This window comes from Chelonoidis abingdonii, chromosome 19, assembly GCF_003597395.2.
Source record: "Chelonoidis abingdonii isolate Lonesome George chromosome 19, CheloAbing_2.0, whole genome shotgun sequence".
In the NCBI taxonomy this organism is placed as follows: domain Eukaryota; kingdom Metazoa; phylum Chordata; order Testudines; family Testudinidae; genus Chelonoidis; species Chelonoidis abingdonii.
The window spans coordinates 16,081,408-16,097,619 of NC_133787.1; the positions used below are offsets into that span (position 1 = coordinate 16,081,408).

The 16,212-nt window shown below is 39.7% G+C and overlaps 1 protein-coding gene across 1 annotated transcript in view; it reads right to left on the reverse strand.

Annotated features, from left to right (window-relative positions):
• TENT4B (terminal nucleotidyltransferase 4B) overlaps positions 1-16,212 on the reverse strand; it is a 52,888-nt gene that overhangs the window by 25,283 nt on the left and 11,393 nt on the right. The window contains exon 2 of the mRNA XM_032784066.2: positions 3,386-3,509. Coding sequence (XP_032639957.1) covers positions 3,386-3,509 — 124 coding nt within the window. The remainder of the gene's footprint in view (positions 1-3,385; positions 3,510-16,212) is intronic.

Below are 16,212 nucleotides of genomic sequence, written 5' to 3' on the forward strand. Positions count from 1 at the left end.
CAGTTTTACCCAATCAACTTTTTATCCCTTTCTTAAATGCTGTGGGGGACGCATACAATGTATGTGCCATGTCTTGTTTTAAATTTTCATTCACGGTGACACATTATTTTATTGTCTGTGCTCATAAATGGTTTCAACCTGCTTGTTCACAGTGTTCACATCTTATTGGTTGTGTATTTTGGTGTCAAAGTATACAAGAACACTTAATCTTAGTTAATTTCAAATTCAAGTTACACTGTATCTAGATTTGTCACATCTGAGACTTACAGGGTTTTAAAAATAAACAAAAACTTACATGTGAAGTTAATGTGAATAGCACTGGCTAGAGCCACGGACAGAGATCAGGCACCACTCAAGCTTCCCCCAGTAAAACACCAAGCAACTAATATCCTTGGGGCAAGTGAAATGATATTGTATTTCTAAATTACATCTATGGAGGTAATTTATTGTAGTAATGCTTTATTTAAAATTAAACAACAGAGTCAACAGTTTAAATTTGAAAGCACATGCAAAGATTTTACAAGATAACTACAACAATAATTTGAGTCATGAACTAATATCTTCTGTCTGTGTGTTCCATTCTATCAATCTGAAGAAGTGAGCTGTAGCCCACGAAAGCTTATGCTGAAATAAATTTTTTAGTCTCTAAGGTGCCACAAGCACTCTTGTTCTATCTACACCTCTGACTGCGCAATTACAGGTTCGAGGCTGTGGCCATGCAGTTTCGGGCTCCATCCCCCAGCCACGGGGCTTTGGGCTCTGGCTATGGGGCATCAGGCCCTGGCCCCCAATTCTCTCCCCCAACCCCCTACCCAAATCACCCCTGGCTCCTGCTGTCTCCCCTGATCCCTGCATCCAGGGTTTAATTTGTCCCCAGGTTTACTGGGGCTGAGTAAGTATGCTGTGAAAAGTGATATTTGTATGTTTGTTAATATCATTTTTAACAACAGGACTTACAAGCTAGCAATAAATAAATTACAATGATTTTGGACATGAATATGAGCATATTTATTTGTTTTTCCTAAAGCTAATAAGTATTTTAGGGAAAAGTGTGAGAGCGGCCACCAGTAAGAGTTGGTGGCTGCACTCTGAGGCCACCAAAAAAATTGTCTTGAGAAACCCTGATCTAAGCCATGGTTCCTTCCTACACCCTCCCTTACACCTGTATGCACATAAGCTTCTCTTTTCCAGCAAGACAAGGCACCTCAGTGCAATCAGGTAGGTCTCCCCAACCAGTCATGTTCTTCTACACTTGTGCCTTACCTCACACTCTTACGTACCATTAAAAAAAAAAGTTAAGAACTAATGAGATGCATGGTAACAAACACCCAAATATAACTCTGGTTAGAGGTCATATCCTTCCTTTGTTGGTAGTATGTCTAATTTAGCTTCCCTGACCAGGGCATGTGTTCATATACAGTAACTCCTCACTTAACGTTGTAATTATGTTCCTGAAAAATGCAATTTTATGCAAAACAATGTTAAGTGAATCCAATTTCCCCATAGGAATTAATGTAAATGGGAGAGTTAGGTCCCAGGGAATTTTTTTTTGCCAGACAAAAGACATTATATACAGTATAAGTTTTAAACAATTTTAAACAAACAGTTTAATATTGTATACAGCAATGAACGATTGTGAAGTTTGGTTGAGGTGGTGGAGTAAGAGGGTGGAATATTTTCCAGGGAATGCCTTGCTGCTAAATGATGAACCAGCACTCAGCTGAGCCCTCAAGGGTTAATAGGCTGTTGCTAATGTCGCCTCACACTCTGCAAGGCAGCATGGACTGAGACAGGAGGAAGAAAACACAACCAATGCAGGGCAGTAGCTGCAAACACTTCCCTGCAAAAACCAAACATGATGATGAGCCCACACTATCCAGCTGGAGCACACCACTCCCTCCTCCAGACAGCACACACACTGCTGCGCAGGTGCTGACTTTCCAAAGTGCTAGGGGTGGATACATGAGAGAGAGAGAGAGAGAGAGAGGTGCATTGCCCCTTTAAATACACTGACACCACTTCAAGTACGTTGCCCTTTTAAGCAGATCAGCCAGTTCAGACAGGAAGCAACAGCTTCCAGTCAGCTCCCTCCTCTCTGACCCTCACCTCAGCTTTGTGGAGAGGGGGTACAGAGCAGGGGAAGAGGGAGGAGCAGGGGGATATCCTGATATTAGCACCCCTCTCTCCCCCAGCAAGCTCCTGAGAGCAGCTCCAAGGCAGAGGGCAGGGCAGGTCAGGAGCAGCACGTCAGGGGAACTGATGAGGGGTGGGGGCTGCTGGCCACCCCTGATTCTAATCCCCACAAGAAGAGGCTGCTCTTCCAGAGAATCCTGCAAGCAGTGTGTTAGAATGGGTTCCTGTCTGCATCCTGTATCACTTGCCATACCGGTATTGCCCTGGCCTCTTCTTTTGTCATTCAGTATTGGACCCATTCTACAACAATATGCATTACCTCACCTTTTGGGGGCGAAGCCAGACCTTTTGGCACCTGCTCCCCTATTTGGTGTAAACATTGCTTGTGCCAATCAGAGGCGAACACACACAGGTTTTGGGGTCTGTCCACTATGACACTTCTGTGATGTCATAGTGGGTATTTTAGGGGTTGCCCTGCCATGTGCAGGCAGAGAGAGGAGAAAACGTGTCCCGTGTATCCCGTGTATGCCGTGTATGCCGTAACCGAGCCTGATCACCTCGAAGCCTCTCTCTCAGCTCACGTGTTTCAAATAGAGCTTCTACGTTTGCCGGTCGTGATGTGTTGGTTTGTATTTGTAAGTATCAGTTATTACTAAATGCTGCATTTTGTTTGTAAATATTGTTAGTAGATATTTTAGGCATTGTGTGTTTTAGGTTTTGTTAACTCTATTAGCTAATCATAAGCTGCTCTCTTACCCCTTGTAACTATCCCCAATAAAATTTTAAATTGATTGATTTTAGTTGTGTGTGTGTGTGTCTGCAGTCTGCCTCGTGACCCATACTCTCCTTGCATCTCTTACCTATATAGTCTGTTGCCACGTGCAGCCTGGTAAATAACAGGTCTGCATTTTCTTTTGCCCCTGCGAATACGTGGCAATCTACACAGTGGACAAAGCAGGCAGCTGCCAAACGAAGTTATAAAGGAGCATTGCACAACATTGAACAAGCTTGTTCCCCAACAGATCAGCAACATAACGAAACAACATTAAGTGAGGCATTACTGTACATGTCTAAAGTACCAAGCTCAACTATGATGCCATAGAAATAGTGACTATCTTCTATATCACAATTTGAGCATATAGTTATATATGAAATAATGGGGGAAAAGTGGTAGTGTAACAAAAAAAAGCTGTTTACAAAGACCCAAGCAGAAACAAAGCTTTTTCGTTAGAGCACGCCAAGTCCTACTCACATCTGCATTCGGCCAGAGCTCCTTAATAACATTTTCGATTCTGTTCACCACTTCCATTCGCATTCTTTCTTCTTCCGGTCTGGGAGACATGTACTTGTAGAAATCAATGATTTCTTCATGAAGACTGAAGAGAGAAAAGAAGGTAAAAGAGAAAAATTAAAATGGCTGCTATTATCTCAAATGGTTTAGAAATAATTCAAGGACACTGAACACTAACTTTAAACAAAACTATTGTCTGCCTTCAACAAAAGTAAATTCAGATTTATGGAAGTTTAATTTAAACACATTAATCCAAAAAACAGGATAGTCTTATATCATGTTTATGAAGAATGTGGAAGTTAATCAAAGCTGCTTTTGGTCACACTAAAAGTGAAAGAAATAGCACCACTAAATATGTTAAGATCAGCATGATATATAAAGCTTTATATCTTCAAAGAAGTCTCTAATGATGAGTTCAGGGTAGGCACAGTATCCAAATATTTAAACAAAAGCCTTTTAGCTAACCTTTTCAGTCAGTCCCTTGTCATCAACTGAGTCATCGCCTGTGTCAGCACAAGTGATTTGTTAATCCACACAAAATCAATTGAGACATTTAAACAAATGTGAACTAACATAAACAGTTGTCCATAGTTAGAGTCATCTCAGTTATATGTACCTATTTTCCCACTCTTAAGCAGAAACATTCACACTAAGCACTGGATTCTCCTATTAGTGTTAAAAAGAAGTCGTGTGCACAGATCAATGGAACGCAGGGTAGAATGAAGTTGGCAGTCAGCTGCATTGTTTTAAAAATAAGTTCCCCCACATTTTGGGTGGGGTTTTAATAAATTATGCTTAGTGTAGCTGTTTTAACACAAGTCTCGATCCACAAGTCCAGGAAATTCTTGTATTCAGTTGCACTAGCACATAGCAACATCCTCCTGACTAACCAGAAGACTAAAGCCCATTTTTCACCAGGTTTTCTCTGTCAACACCACCAAATTTAAAAACAGTCATTGAATTCCTGCAAGATTAAATAAATCCCTGACATAGGAAACAAGTGAAATAAACTTGTCAATTCTACAGTGGCCATTATAGTAGCAGCTAGATGTTTTAAAGAGAATTTTTTTTAAAAAAAAAAAAGTTAATTGTCAAAACAAATGCATCTTGCCTGGAAGCTCTGATGGACTGCCAAGAAGAATGATTTACAAAGTTGAGGTCCTCAGATTGGAGATGAAAGAAGTCTTCCTAGCCTCCCCCCCTCACTGTCCCTGTCTCCCCCCAAACACACACACAATGGAAGCTATACCACAGATGTCATGAAATAGATGAAGGACACCTGAAAGGGACATGACAGTAAGTATTATGACTAAAGAGATACGCAACTCAAATTTCATCCATCTGAAACATTTTAATATTCTCCTGTTACAAGTAATATTGTAGATTACTAAAACTGACAAGAGATTAAAAAATAAAGAAAATATTTGATCCTCTACTTAGTGGTTAGCTATACTCTTTGTATAACTAGCATCACCAGGTCATGCTTATGCATAACATTCTATTCCTCGGGTATTGCTACAGAGTGTTTCTAACAGCAAATCCACAAAACTGAATGGCTGTTCTTTCAGTGTTTACTTCGTTGTTACTATAAAACTTGGCTTCCTACTGTCTTACTCCTTCCTCCTCTCCCCACTTGTATTCGTCACTCAAAAATCTTCAACATGAGACCAAAACACACATCCCTCAATATATTGTTTGTGATCTGCTACTTGGAGGTATTTGCTAACCTAGTCATTTGGTTTCTGAAAAGGTCTCCTAGTCCATCACTTAATATTTCCTCTTAACAATCCTGATGCAATTCAGTCTGTTGGTAATATTTTACAAGTTCTATCACTACAACCCTGTCATGATAATTAAGTTTATATGAGACGCACATGCTGCGGGAACTCTAGTCTGAACACTCCACAGAACAGAGCTTTTTAGGTAACAGAGAGGCTTGATTTTTCAGTCACTGGGTCACATTACCACTTACTATTGAGATTCCAAGCTAACGGCCAGGAGTACAGAGATTATTGTACAGATTTACAGTTAAGTACAGCCTGCAGTGACAAAGGAAGAGGATGCCAGTTAAACAGTCAGTTTGCCACAATTTAAACCAAAAACAAAACAAAACAAAAACAAACAAAAAAAAAAACAGTGATAACTTAGTTCTTCCAGTTTCTAATTTTTCCTTTTTTAAATTACAAATTGAATGTTTCCAGAGGTTATAGGAAAAAGCAGAGAGCTGTCCATTAACACAGTTACTTGACTGTCACTCAATTTACTGAAGGTTAGTTCTCTGCTTTAAAATAAGATTACTCTGTTACAAATTTGTCTCTTATGGTTCTTAACGGACATTACACTCCTGTTAACTCAAGTTGCAACAATTCTGTAAAAACGTCTATATATTAAACAGAATAATATGCAGAATACCAACTGATCCATATACAACAATTGTTTGATGCATCACCTGACCCTGATCAGAGACCTTCTATAAGTCGTTGTATTTGTTTGACATTGTCATTTATCCAACAAAATTATGAAAACAAAATCTCATTTTCCTTTAAAATGTTAATATTCCTGTTCCCAATACTTTACGTAGCATGTCTGATTTTGCTAACTGCTAATGGTGCAAGAGACAGGCAATTAAGAAACACACAAGGATATACAGCCATAAGTGCACTGGACTTCTGAGAAAGTTAGTTAAAGCTTCATTTTCCAAAACAGGTACAGTAACACCTCACTTAATGTTGTAGTTATGTTCCTGAAAAATGCAACTAAGTGAAATGATGTTAAGCAAATCCAACTTCCCCATATATATATACATATATATATACATACATATATATACATATACATACACACACACACAGAGTATATGTTTTAAACAACCAATTTAATACTGTTCACAGCTATGATTGTGAAGCTTGGTTGAGATGGTGAAGTTAGAGGGTGGAATATTTTCCAGGGAATGCCTTGCTGCTAAATCAGTAGTTCTCAAACTTTTGTACTGGTGATGACCCCTTTCACATAGCAAGCCTCTGAGTGTGACCCCCAACCCCAATATAAGTTACAATACTTTTTTATATATTTACCACCATTATAAATGGAGGCAAAGCAGGGTTTGGGGTGGAGGCTGACAGCTCACGACCCCCCATGTAATAATCTCATGGGGGGTCCCGACCCCCATTTGAGAACCCCTGTGCTAAGTGATGAACTAGCACTTGGCTGAGCCCTCAAGGGTTAACATCTTCTTATGTAGCCTCTCACACAAGGCAGCACAAACACGAGGGAGGGGAGAGAGCATAGCAGACAGACACACACACACCTTGTGTGTGGGAGAGAGAGAGAGAAAAATACACACTGCCTCTTTAAGTAAGCTGACCCACTCTTAAGTGCATTGTCTTTTTAAGTGGATCAGGAAGTTGAGACCAGTAGCTGCTACCCCAGGCTCTCTGTCTCTCCCTCTGTGTCCCCACCCTGCTCTATATGGAAAAGAAGGGGTAAGCGGGGTGTAGGAGCAGGGAGTAGGGGGACACCCTGACATTAGCCACCAACGCCCCCACAGCAAGCAGGAGGCTGGGGAGCAGCTCCAAGGCAAAGGGCAACATGGCAGTGGGGGGAGGGATAGCTGCAATTGATAGCCTGCTGGTAGCTGCTCCACAGGGAACTTAGGGGAGCCGGGAGCTGATAGGACTGCCAGTCCAACCTGGTTCCAATCCCCAACCAACTGGCTGCAACAGGCTGGTCTTCCTGCAAGCAGTGGACAAAGCAGGCAGCTACCAAACGACCTTAGAAGGGAGCATTGCACAACTGTAAATGAGCACGTTCCCTAATTGATCAGCAATGTAACAACGAAACAACGTTAACCAGGGCACCTTTAAGTGAGGAGTTACTGTACCAGATATGCTAATTAACTGATATTTCTAGAAGAATGACATTAGAAAATATTTGAGCTACTGTAAATGCATGAATAAAAGACCATTTAATACATCTACACTGCATGCTCCGTAAGGTGGTATGTAGAGTACATATGCTACACCGCTGCCCCCCAGCACAAGTATAAATAGCAGATGGTGAAGCACCGCTTTTGGAAGTAAAGCCATGCCTGATCCCTGTGGGTATGTACCCTACAGTTCTCTACATGTCCAAGCAGTGCTTTCCCTGTCTATACTGCTATTTTTAGCTGTGTAGTGTCCTGCTGCCTCTCCACTACCAGAGCCTACTCCTGCTTTGAAAGGCTCTGGGCAGGGGGAAGGTAGCACCAAAGCCTTTCACTGATTTGTGTAGCTACACTCTACAGTATAGATACAGCTTGCTGTTCACAGATCCACGTAGCTATGCATACACCACACACCACTGCCAGTGGTTTGCAGTATAGATGTACTCTAAGTAGACTATGAAAGAGAATGCTGAATGTGTTTGCAAGTGTCTCAAATCTAAATTCTAGGAATTCTAAATCTATGAAGATGAAAAGTATCCACAAATTAGTTCTAGCAATATGACAGTATTTTCTTACTTTTTAATGGCACCGCGTTTATTAAGTTACTGTGGATATAAAACAAAGCCTTTTTTTCCTTTAAAGAAATTGTTACACTGCAATAATAATTGTTACGCTGTCAAAACTCATCGGAAGCAAGGAATCTTGTGCAGCAAGTCCCTTGATAATGCAGTAACAATTAATTGTTCAACTCAAATTCAACTCAAAAATAGATGCCTGGTCTTTTTAAACTGCATAACAAAAAGAACAGTCTGTTCAGTGGTCTCAACTCATTGCCCCTCTTTCTTCAGGTGCCAGTGCTTCTAGTAGGGGGTAGAGAAGGAGTGGTGCACCCAGTCACAATTCTCTTCAAAGAAACTGCTATATAGCAACAATAAAACACTCTTAAGAGTACAGTTTACTGGATTTTTAACTGGATTTACATTCATATATATATAAGAAATTCACCTATTACTCCAATTATTTTAAGTAACATAATGCACTTGCAGTACTGTAAATCCAGCAATGGGATCAGTGAAAGCTAGCAGAAACATTAAGGGCTATACTGTTTTCATGAAAAACGACTGAAGATACTGATTATAGACGGAGTACGTTTTATTCACCAGAATCCTGGGGCTGAGCAAAAGTTCAACCCAGCCTGTTCAGAGATTAAGTTGACTTTGGAAAGTAGCCATACCCTTATCAGTTCTCATCTTCGAGTAGTCATGCAAATCTGGTAACTGGATTCAGATTTACTTATCTCATTCTGGACCTCAATAAGAGGCGGACCAGTTGAAAGTCTCTGGGTGCAGAATAGGAAGGAAAAATAAATAAATAAATAAATAAATAAAACCAACCAGAGGGCGATGTCACATTCTCATTAGCAGAAATACATTGTTACTGAATGTCAACCCCATCTTCAATTAAAGACATCATTTAGGTTTTTAAGTTTCGTTCAAATCCCTTCTGGGGACACTTATTTGTAAGCAAGGATTTTTTTAAAAATAATTTTTAAACTAGCTGTACCTTTAAGAATGATTTTACAAAAGGCTCAACTCTGTATCCACTTAAATCAAAGGAGGCTTTACTATGGATTTAAATGGGTGAAAAATCAGATGCCCCAAAAAAGGAACCTCATTTTTCATCAGAAAGCTAGAGGCTACGATATGGTATTGGGGGCTGGGGGGAGAAGAGATTCACAATCCTTACAGCTCAAAATGTTACTTGATTAATAGTTAAGATGATTAAGTTTTCAAACCAAGTAGAATTTTTGGGAGTACCTAACTGATTTAGGAGCCTTTTGAAAGTTATTCCAGATAGTCAGTGAACAGCTGATGAACTATTTACTATTCATGGTGTGTGATTGGTTATTCAGTATGTTTTCTGCTTTCTACTGAACGTTTCTATCTTAACTACAGAAGGGGGTGGGGGACACGACATTCACAAATTTGTACCAGATACGTTTTCATGTTCACTAATATTCATATGACAGCCAGTATACAAGTAGTATGACCCCAAAACAACATAAAAATGAACCAATTATTCACAATTTTTTAGAATTTTTCAAATCAACTAATTAAGTGGTAGAGAAACAAAATAAGCAAAAATTCTGCTTTGATTGCTATGCATTTGGCAAGTGTCAAATAGAGAGGATTAATTTCTGATCTAAAGTCTCATTCTCAGACTTTTAATGAAGACTCATGGGAAAACGAAGTCTGTAGGACAATTTTTATTCCTATTTTATTTTGAAAAAAAGATATGAAATACTGTTCAGATTATTTTAGAATCAGCTTTGCCTCAATCAGGAGGAAAGTTGTGTTCATTTAGTAGATTCAGGATTGTTTTAACTCAAGAACGCAGGCAAATTTTTTCAGTGAATAAGAAGCCTCGTCTTTCACTGACAGGATAAGAATAAAATTGTTCTTGAAGATGTCTGCTCTCTCTTCTAGAAAGAGTTTAGAAAAAATTTCCGAGTTGAGTTTAAAAACTTGTTAAGTCCCAACTTACTTTTTTGCTTTCTTTTTGAAAAGAGGAAATCTCTATTAAATACTGAATAATCACAGATAAGGCTGCAAGACTGTCACGGAGGTCACAGATTCCGTGACTTTCTGGGACATCCATGACTTCTGCAGTTGCTGGTGTGAGTGGCCCAGGGGCTGCCTGAGCAACTAGGACAGCCTCTGGGCCAGCCACACTGGCTGCTGCTGAGGCAGTCTCAGGCCACCATGCCCCTCCCTCCCCCCCGCAGCAGGAGTTTGGGTGTGGGAGGGGGCTCAGGGCTGGGGTAGGGGCACAGGAGGGGGTGACGGCTCAGGCAGTGCTTACCTCGGGGGGCTCCCCATAAGGAGTGACATGCCCTCAGCTCCATCCTAGGCAGAGGCATGGCCAGACAGCTGTGTGTCCTGCCTCCGCCCACAGGCACCGCCCCCACATCTCCCATTGGCCACAGTTCCCAGCCAATGGGGGCTACAGAACCGTCACTCGGGGCAGGGGCAGCACATGGAGGGACATGTTGTCACTCCTGGAGAGCCTGCCAGCCTCACCAAGACCCTCCCCAGCACCCGTAGCGGCCCCAGCGCACCCACGATTTAGTCAGGGGTATATAGTACAAGTCATGGACAGGTCACAGGCTGTGAATTTTTGTTCATTGCCCCTGACCTGTCCATGACTTTTACTAAAAATACCTGTCACTAAAACATAGCCTTAATCATAGATTTGATGGGTATAAAAACTAGTCCTGTCGCAGAAAACAATTATACAACAGTTAATAGTCAAATTTAAAATTTATTCTGTAGTCTGATGTTTCAAACAAAACAGACTTGCAAATCTAAAAATAATTTAATCTAAACAATATCACTTCTGCTAACATTCTTTAGTAGATATCATGCAACGTCCTTTATCTTTACAGCTTTCAATACAGCAGTGGAAATATTCCATTGCTGAGTCCATAATTAGGTGTTTTTTGGTCCTTTGTTTTCTTCCTTCTTTCATATTTAGGTTTTTCGCCTTCCTCTGCAGCATGGGGCACAGGTCACTTGCTGGAGGATTCTCTGCAGCTTGAGGTCTTCAAACCACAATTTGAGGACTTCAATAACTCAGACATAGGTTAGGGGTTTGTTACAGAAGTGGATGGGTGAGATTCTGTGGCCTGCATTGTGCAGGAGGTCAGACTAGATGATCATAATGGTCCCTTCTGACCTTAAAAGTCTATTTAACTCTCCAAAGCCAACAAGGAAACTGCACAGCATTTTGATTCCCAATCTGAGATACAGGCCTAAACATATGGGTGTACCTGCTCCTCTACAGTCTCCTGGAAACTGTGCCTGCAGTGTTCAGTTTCTGTTCTCCCTCCTCCACTAAGGTGGGGCTACACAGGTCTTTGCCCTGCATTCTCCCAGGTAAGGAATAGCATTGTATAGCAGATGTGGTTAGGGGAAAAAAAAGAAAGGAGTGAGAATATGCAACAGCTTTCTCCCAAAACAAGGAGAATAGGAAAATAAAAAGGAACAGCCCATAAACAGGAGTGGGGTAAAGGAACAGCTCCAACAGGGAAACAACAAAGCAAGGAATAATTGTAGACAGAAAAGGAGACATACAATGGGAAACACTCCTAACAGATACAGGAGCAAGAGGAGGGGGTGGGCGGGAATCTGGTCAGAGAGAGGAAGGGAAACAAACGCATAAAATGTAAGTTAACCTGACAAAAGACAGTGATAAGGAAAGTGAGACGAGAAAAGAAAAACAAATTATAGGAATGTGAGAAAGCAGATCATGTGGCTACAGTGTTGTGGGAGACTCAAGTGTTATAGGCTACAGAAAGAGGGGCTTTAATCACTGGAAATCGTTGCATTACTGATACACAATCAAAATCACAATTAAGACAGCTTTTTTTTAAAAGGCTAACATTACACAGTTTTGATTTTGACATTTCTCACTGCTGAAAAATTTAGAAGGGAACAGGGTCATAGGAAAAAAGCCTTTGGTTAAGCCTTAAAGGCACACTTCTGGCTTCCCACAGCTACTACAGCCGGAGATGTTGTGTAAACTATACTTCCCATTGAAGAGTTGGGTTGCAATTTAAACATTAGATAAAAGAGAGCCTTTAACTGCCCGCATATGCCAAACTAACTTAAAAACTAAAGCCAATGGGACTACTGTAGTCACATGCTTAAAGTTAGTTAAGCACCAGCTTTAGTATCTTGCTGAATCAGGGCCTCAGTCACAAATTTAAACCTGCTCCCTTTGAAGGCAATGGGAATTTTGCAACTGATGTCAGAGGTAGCAAGAATAGGCTCTATATGCTGCACAGAAACGTTCAAGCCAGCTTACATGTCTTCAGTACAGACACCATAGAAGGCCAAAATTTGTGTTTGCTCTGTTCTGAAACAGTGAAAGGTACGGTATGTTTAAATACAATGTATTTAAATACATCAACTACATAATTGCTCTGGAACATCTGTAATATTAGTTTAAATTATAGGCAATTGTTTTTATCTTCTCTGAATAACCTGTTCCATCTTCTTTAGGGAAGATAAGTGAAAGTTGCTAACTTACAAAATTTTTCAGATCAATTTGTGGAAAGGACTGGTGTTCAAATTAGCTTCAAAAAGCAACTAGAGCAAGGTTGACAAGCCAAACATTTTAAAAGCATCTAAGTTTCACTTTAGAGGAACAAAGTCAATTTAAAAACCCAAACATTTCTATCTAAATTTTGTGCATACTTCAAACCACAATTGGAGGACTTCAATAACTCAGACATAGATTAGGGGTTTGTTACAGGAGTGGGTGAGATTCTGTGGCCTGCATTGTGCAGGAGGTCAGACTAGATGATCATAATGGTTCCTTCTGACCTTAAAGTCTATGAGTCTACAGGTAGCAGTTAGGATTACTAACAGAAAGAAGTAAAAGATACTTCTTTTCCTTCACATTTTGTATAATTTTCACTGTTTCTGCTGAAGTGTGCCAATTTCTCCCTTGCTAAAATAGGTATTCATAAACAACAAGGGCACAGAATTTTTTTTTTTTTAACCAAGACTTACTATGTAAAGGGTGCTGTTATCAGAAACTGATCATTAAAAAAAAAAAAAAAAAAATATTGGGTTGAAAAAACCCCAAAAAAAAAAAAAAAAAAAAAAAATCTACCCCGATACTGAAAAGCATCAACTCTCCAAATCTAGAGCTGAAACAGTTAAAAATCCTAGCTGAAGACTAGCTGGTGGTTTTGCAGTACTATGCAAGAGACTGGTCTACACACAGTTTCTGTACAAGTATAAAAACTGTCAGGATTGAGATTTGTTGTTTTTTTTTTAACCAAAATAGTTATATCATTAGAATCCAGAGTGCAGACACAGCTGTACTGGTATGGAGGTGCCTTATGCCCATATTGCTTATTTCCCTTCCAGTATAAAAATAGCTATATTGGTATAAAGATATATCAGCAGACAAACCTTTATACTTCAAACTATACCAGTACAGATAAAGCAGCACTTGTGCTTATACAAGCCCAGAGAGGACTCACTATCATGCCTGGAGGCTATAGAGGTTTTGTCCACACCAGGTCCATTATATCTTGTACGTATTGAGGATGGGATACCAAAGTGAGGAACTGCTATTGTAACATTACAATTCTCACTCAGGAAGTTATTTTTGTTGCTCCTAATTTAGATGGTGGGATGGAACATCAGGAGTTATATACACATTTTTTAAAAGATCAAGACTGAGGATGAGGTGGGATTACTTCTGACAGTTGTCTTTAAAGACATTCTTTTAAACCACCATCACATTTCAAGAAAAATCAACAATAACCCTTACTAAGCTACAGACATCAGTTCTGGAGGCTCAAGAGGAAGGCACCCAATGCATTGATCATTTTGTCAGTTACTTCAGTGTATGCTGCAACAGTTATGCCTGAACACAAATGCCTTTCAAACCATTTCCCATGATCTAGCTCTGCCAGTAAATTCTAGTGGCCATTTCCACATTTATAGAGGGGTTTTTTTAAAACCATTTATCAAAACTTAGTGATAAAAAGATTCTGGATAGATGTGTTTTCATTATTGATAAGAGTATACATGAAAGCACAGGTGAGCCTGCAAAGCCTGTCTGGCACGTATTACATCACATCTAAACAAGAACAAATGACTGGTTTAGCTTGAAAGGTCCATTTACCCTCAAGGAAAGGGATCTCAAATGTGGCACCAGTGAAATCTCTGCTGACAGGAGTCTGTAGTAAAATTGTTCAAAAATGCGCTCGTCTGTTGGGATATTGGAAATGAATAAGTGATTACAGTCTTGGGGTTAGGCTGTTCATAATTAAAATGCCAATGCTGGTTTCCCAAAGCTATTAAAAATGCTATCTCTTTGATAGTTACTACCACAAACTAAAGTGTGTCGTACCTCAGAACGTACTGTCTCATACTAACAAACAGCATCATGTATGCTTGTGTAGTAGATCTGCTTTACAGCTATATAAGGACCAAAAGTTTGAAGATGGCTGCAAGTCTCAACTTCACTAATGAACACTGTTTTGAGTTATGATTACACAACAAAAAAAACAAAACATCAGATGGCATTTACTTCACAGAGCAAGTTAAACGAGATTCAGCCTTTGCACTAAGACTGTCACAGCAATTTTGATCCTTTTAAACTTCAGTAAGTGTAGGGCAAAATTACAAGTAATTCATGTTTAATTTGCAGGAAAACAATATTTTCAGTATGTTGATGTCTTTTTAACAGTCGCTATTTGTACAGATAGCCAATGAAAATGTTTCAGATAAAAATCAGATGTACTGTTTTGCTACTTGGAAAACCAAGGCAATGGTCAAAGCTTTATGAAATGTTTTCTGCATTACATTTTGAAATATTAAAGTGATCTACAAAAGAGTCCCTATAAATCACTAATTGGATTCTCTATATTAAAATGTTCAGTCAAAGATTTTTATAAAATGATAAAAAGCTATCTCAGATGATCTTACAAGAAGTTTCAAATCTAACAAGGCACCATATGCAATTTAAGTTACAAGCAAAAGTTCTGACACCAACAAGCCCCACTGGAACTGTTTTTTACACTAGAACCTTAATCATACATATATTATTTACATCCAGTACTCTATTTAGAGACAGTTTACAATGTTATTAAACAACAGGTGAAGTCAGCCTATCCTCTCTAAAATCCAATCTCAAAGCAAAGGTTATTTTCCTCCTCTTAATCATCTGACAACACTTCAGTGCTACTATGATAGCCACATTAGAAAACATATATAACAACAGATAGAGAACTGTATTTTTGCAACTTGCACCAGTGCAGTATGTCCACATTATAGATATGCACATCATATCTACATTCAGCAACTCTGGGACCTGTAGGCAAGATCTGTGTATTTTCCCACAATAGCCTCAGTAAAGCAGACACAGCGATAAACTAAAACATACTTTTACCTGTTCACATTTTTTATTTATTCCAACAGGTGCTTCAAGATTTCTATCCTGGAAGGGAAGAAACGTGCATTGAAAGGCATGGGATATGCTCTCCTGCACTCTCACACTTGCTGGTGCACAAGGAATAAGTCACACACCTCTGTTCAAACTGCAGGACCACATCTGGACCTGAAGGCCTGATGACCGTTGCCAATACAAAGGCACCAGTGCTTTGAGAAGATAAGATGTTCAATTTCACTCATTTATTCAACAATTTTTTCTCCATTCTGGTTTTATGGTTGAACTAAAGGTTGCTCTTCCCTTTCCTCTTAAGGCAGGTGGGACATGGGGAGATGTATTTCTTCTTGGGGATGAGTAAGACGGTAGATGAGTGCAAGCTTTGTTACTCACTGTAGTTAGTAATCTATTTCTACTCTCTTTTTCAGGTCTTAGATGCTACTGAGGTAGTGAGTGGAAAGCTGTGGTAACCTTAATAAAATATGCACACTTTGGGAAACTCATACATGTCTAACTAACTAACCAACCAACCTTTGGGTTTTGACCTTTTTTCCCCTCCAGCTGATATGCCATGAGACTAAAAAGTTATTTTCATTCCATCCATGTCCTTCTCTGCCACTCTGGGGGTTCAGGAGCTAGTGGAGATAGCTGAGCAGACGAGAGATCAGCCAAATACCACCTCAGTTGCTCATGGGCCTATATGCAGTCATCTTGAGATGGGACAGAACCTGTATTCTAAGCCTCCAAATCTGTAACTGAAGGGTGAGCAAGAGCACTGACAGATTGCAATGGATGGGGTAAATGTACTGTTGAAGCAGTTTAACCAGCAATTACATCAACGAGTTGGCACAGTAGTGGTAGATGTAACAATTTACACTTGGACTGAGCAAGTGCA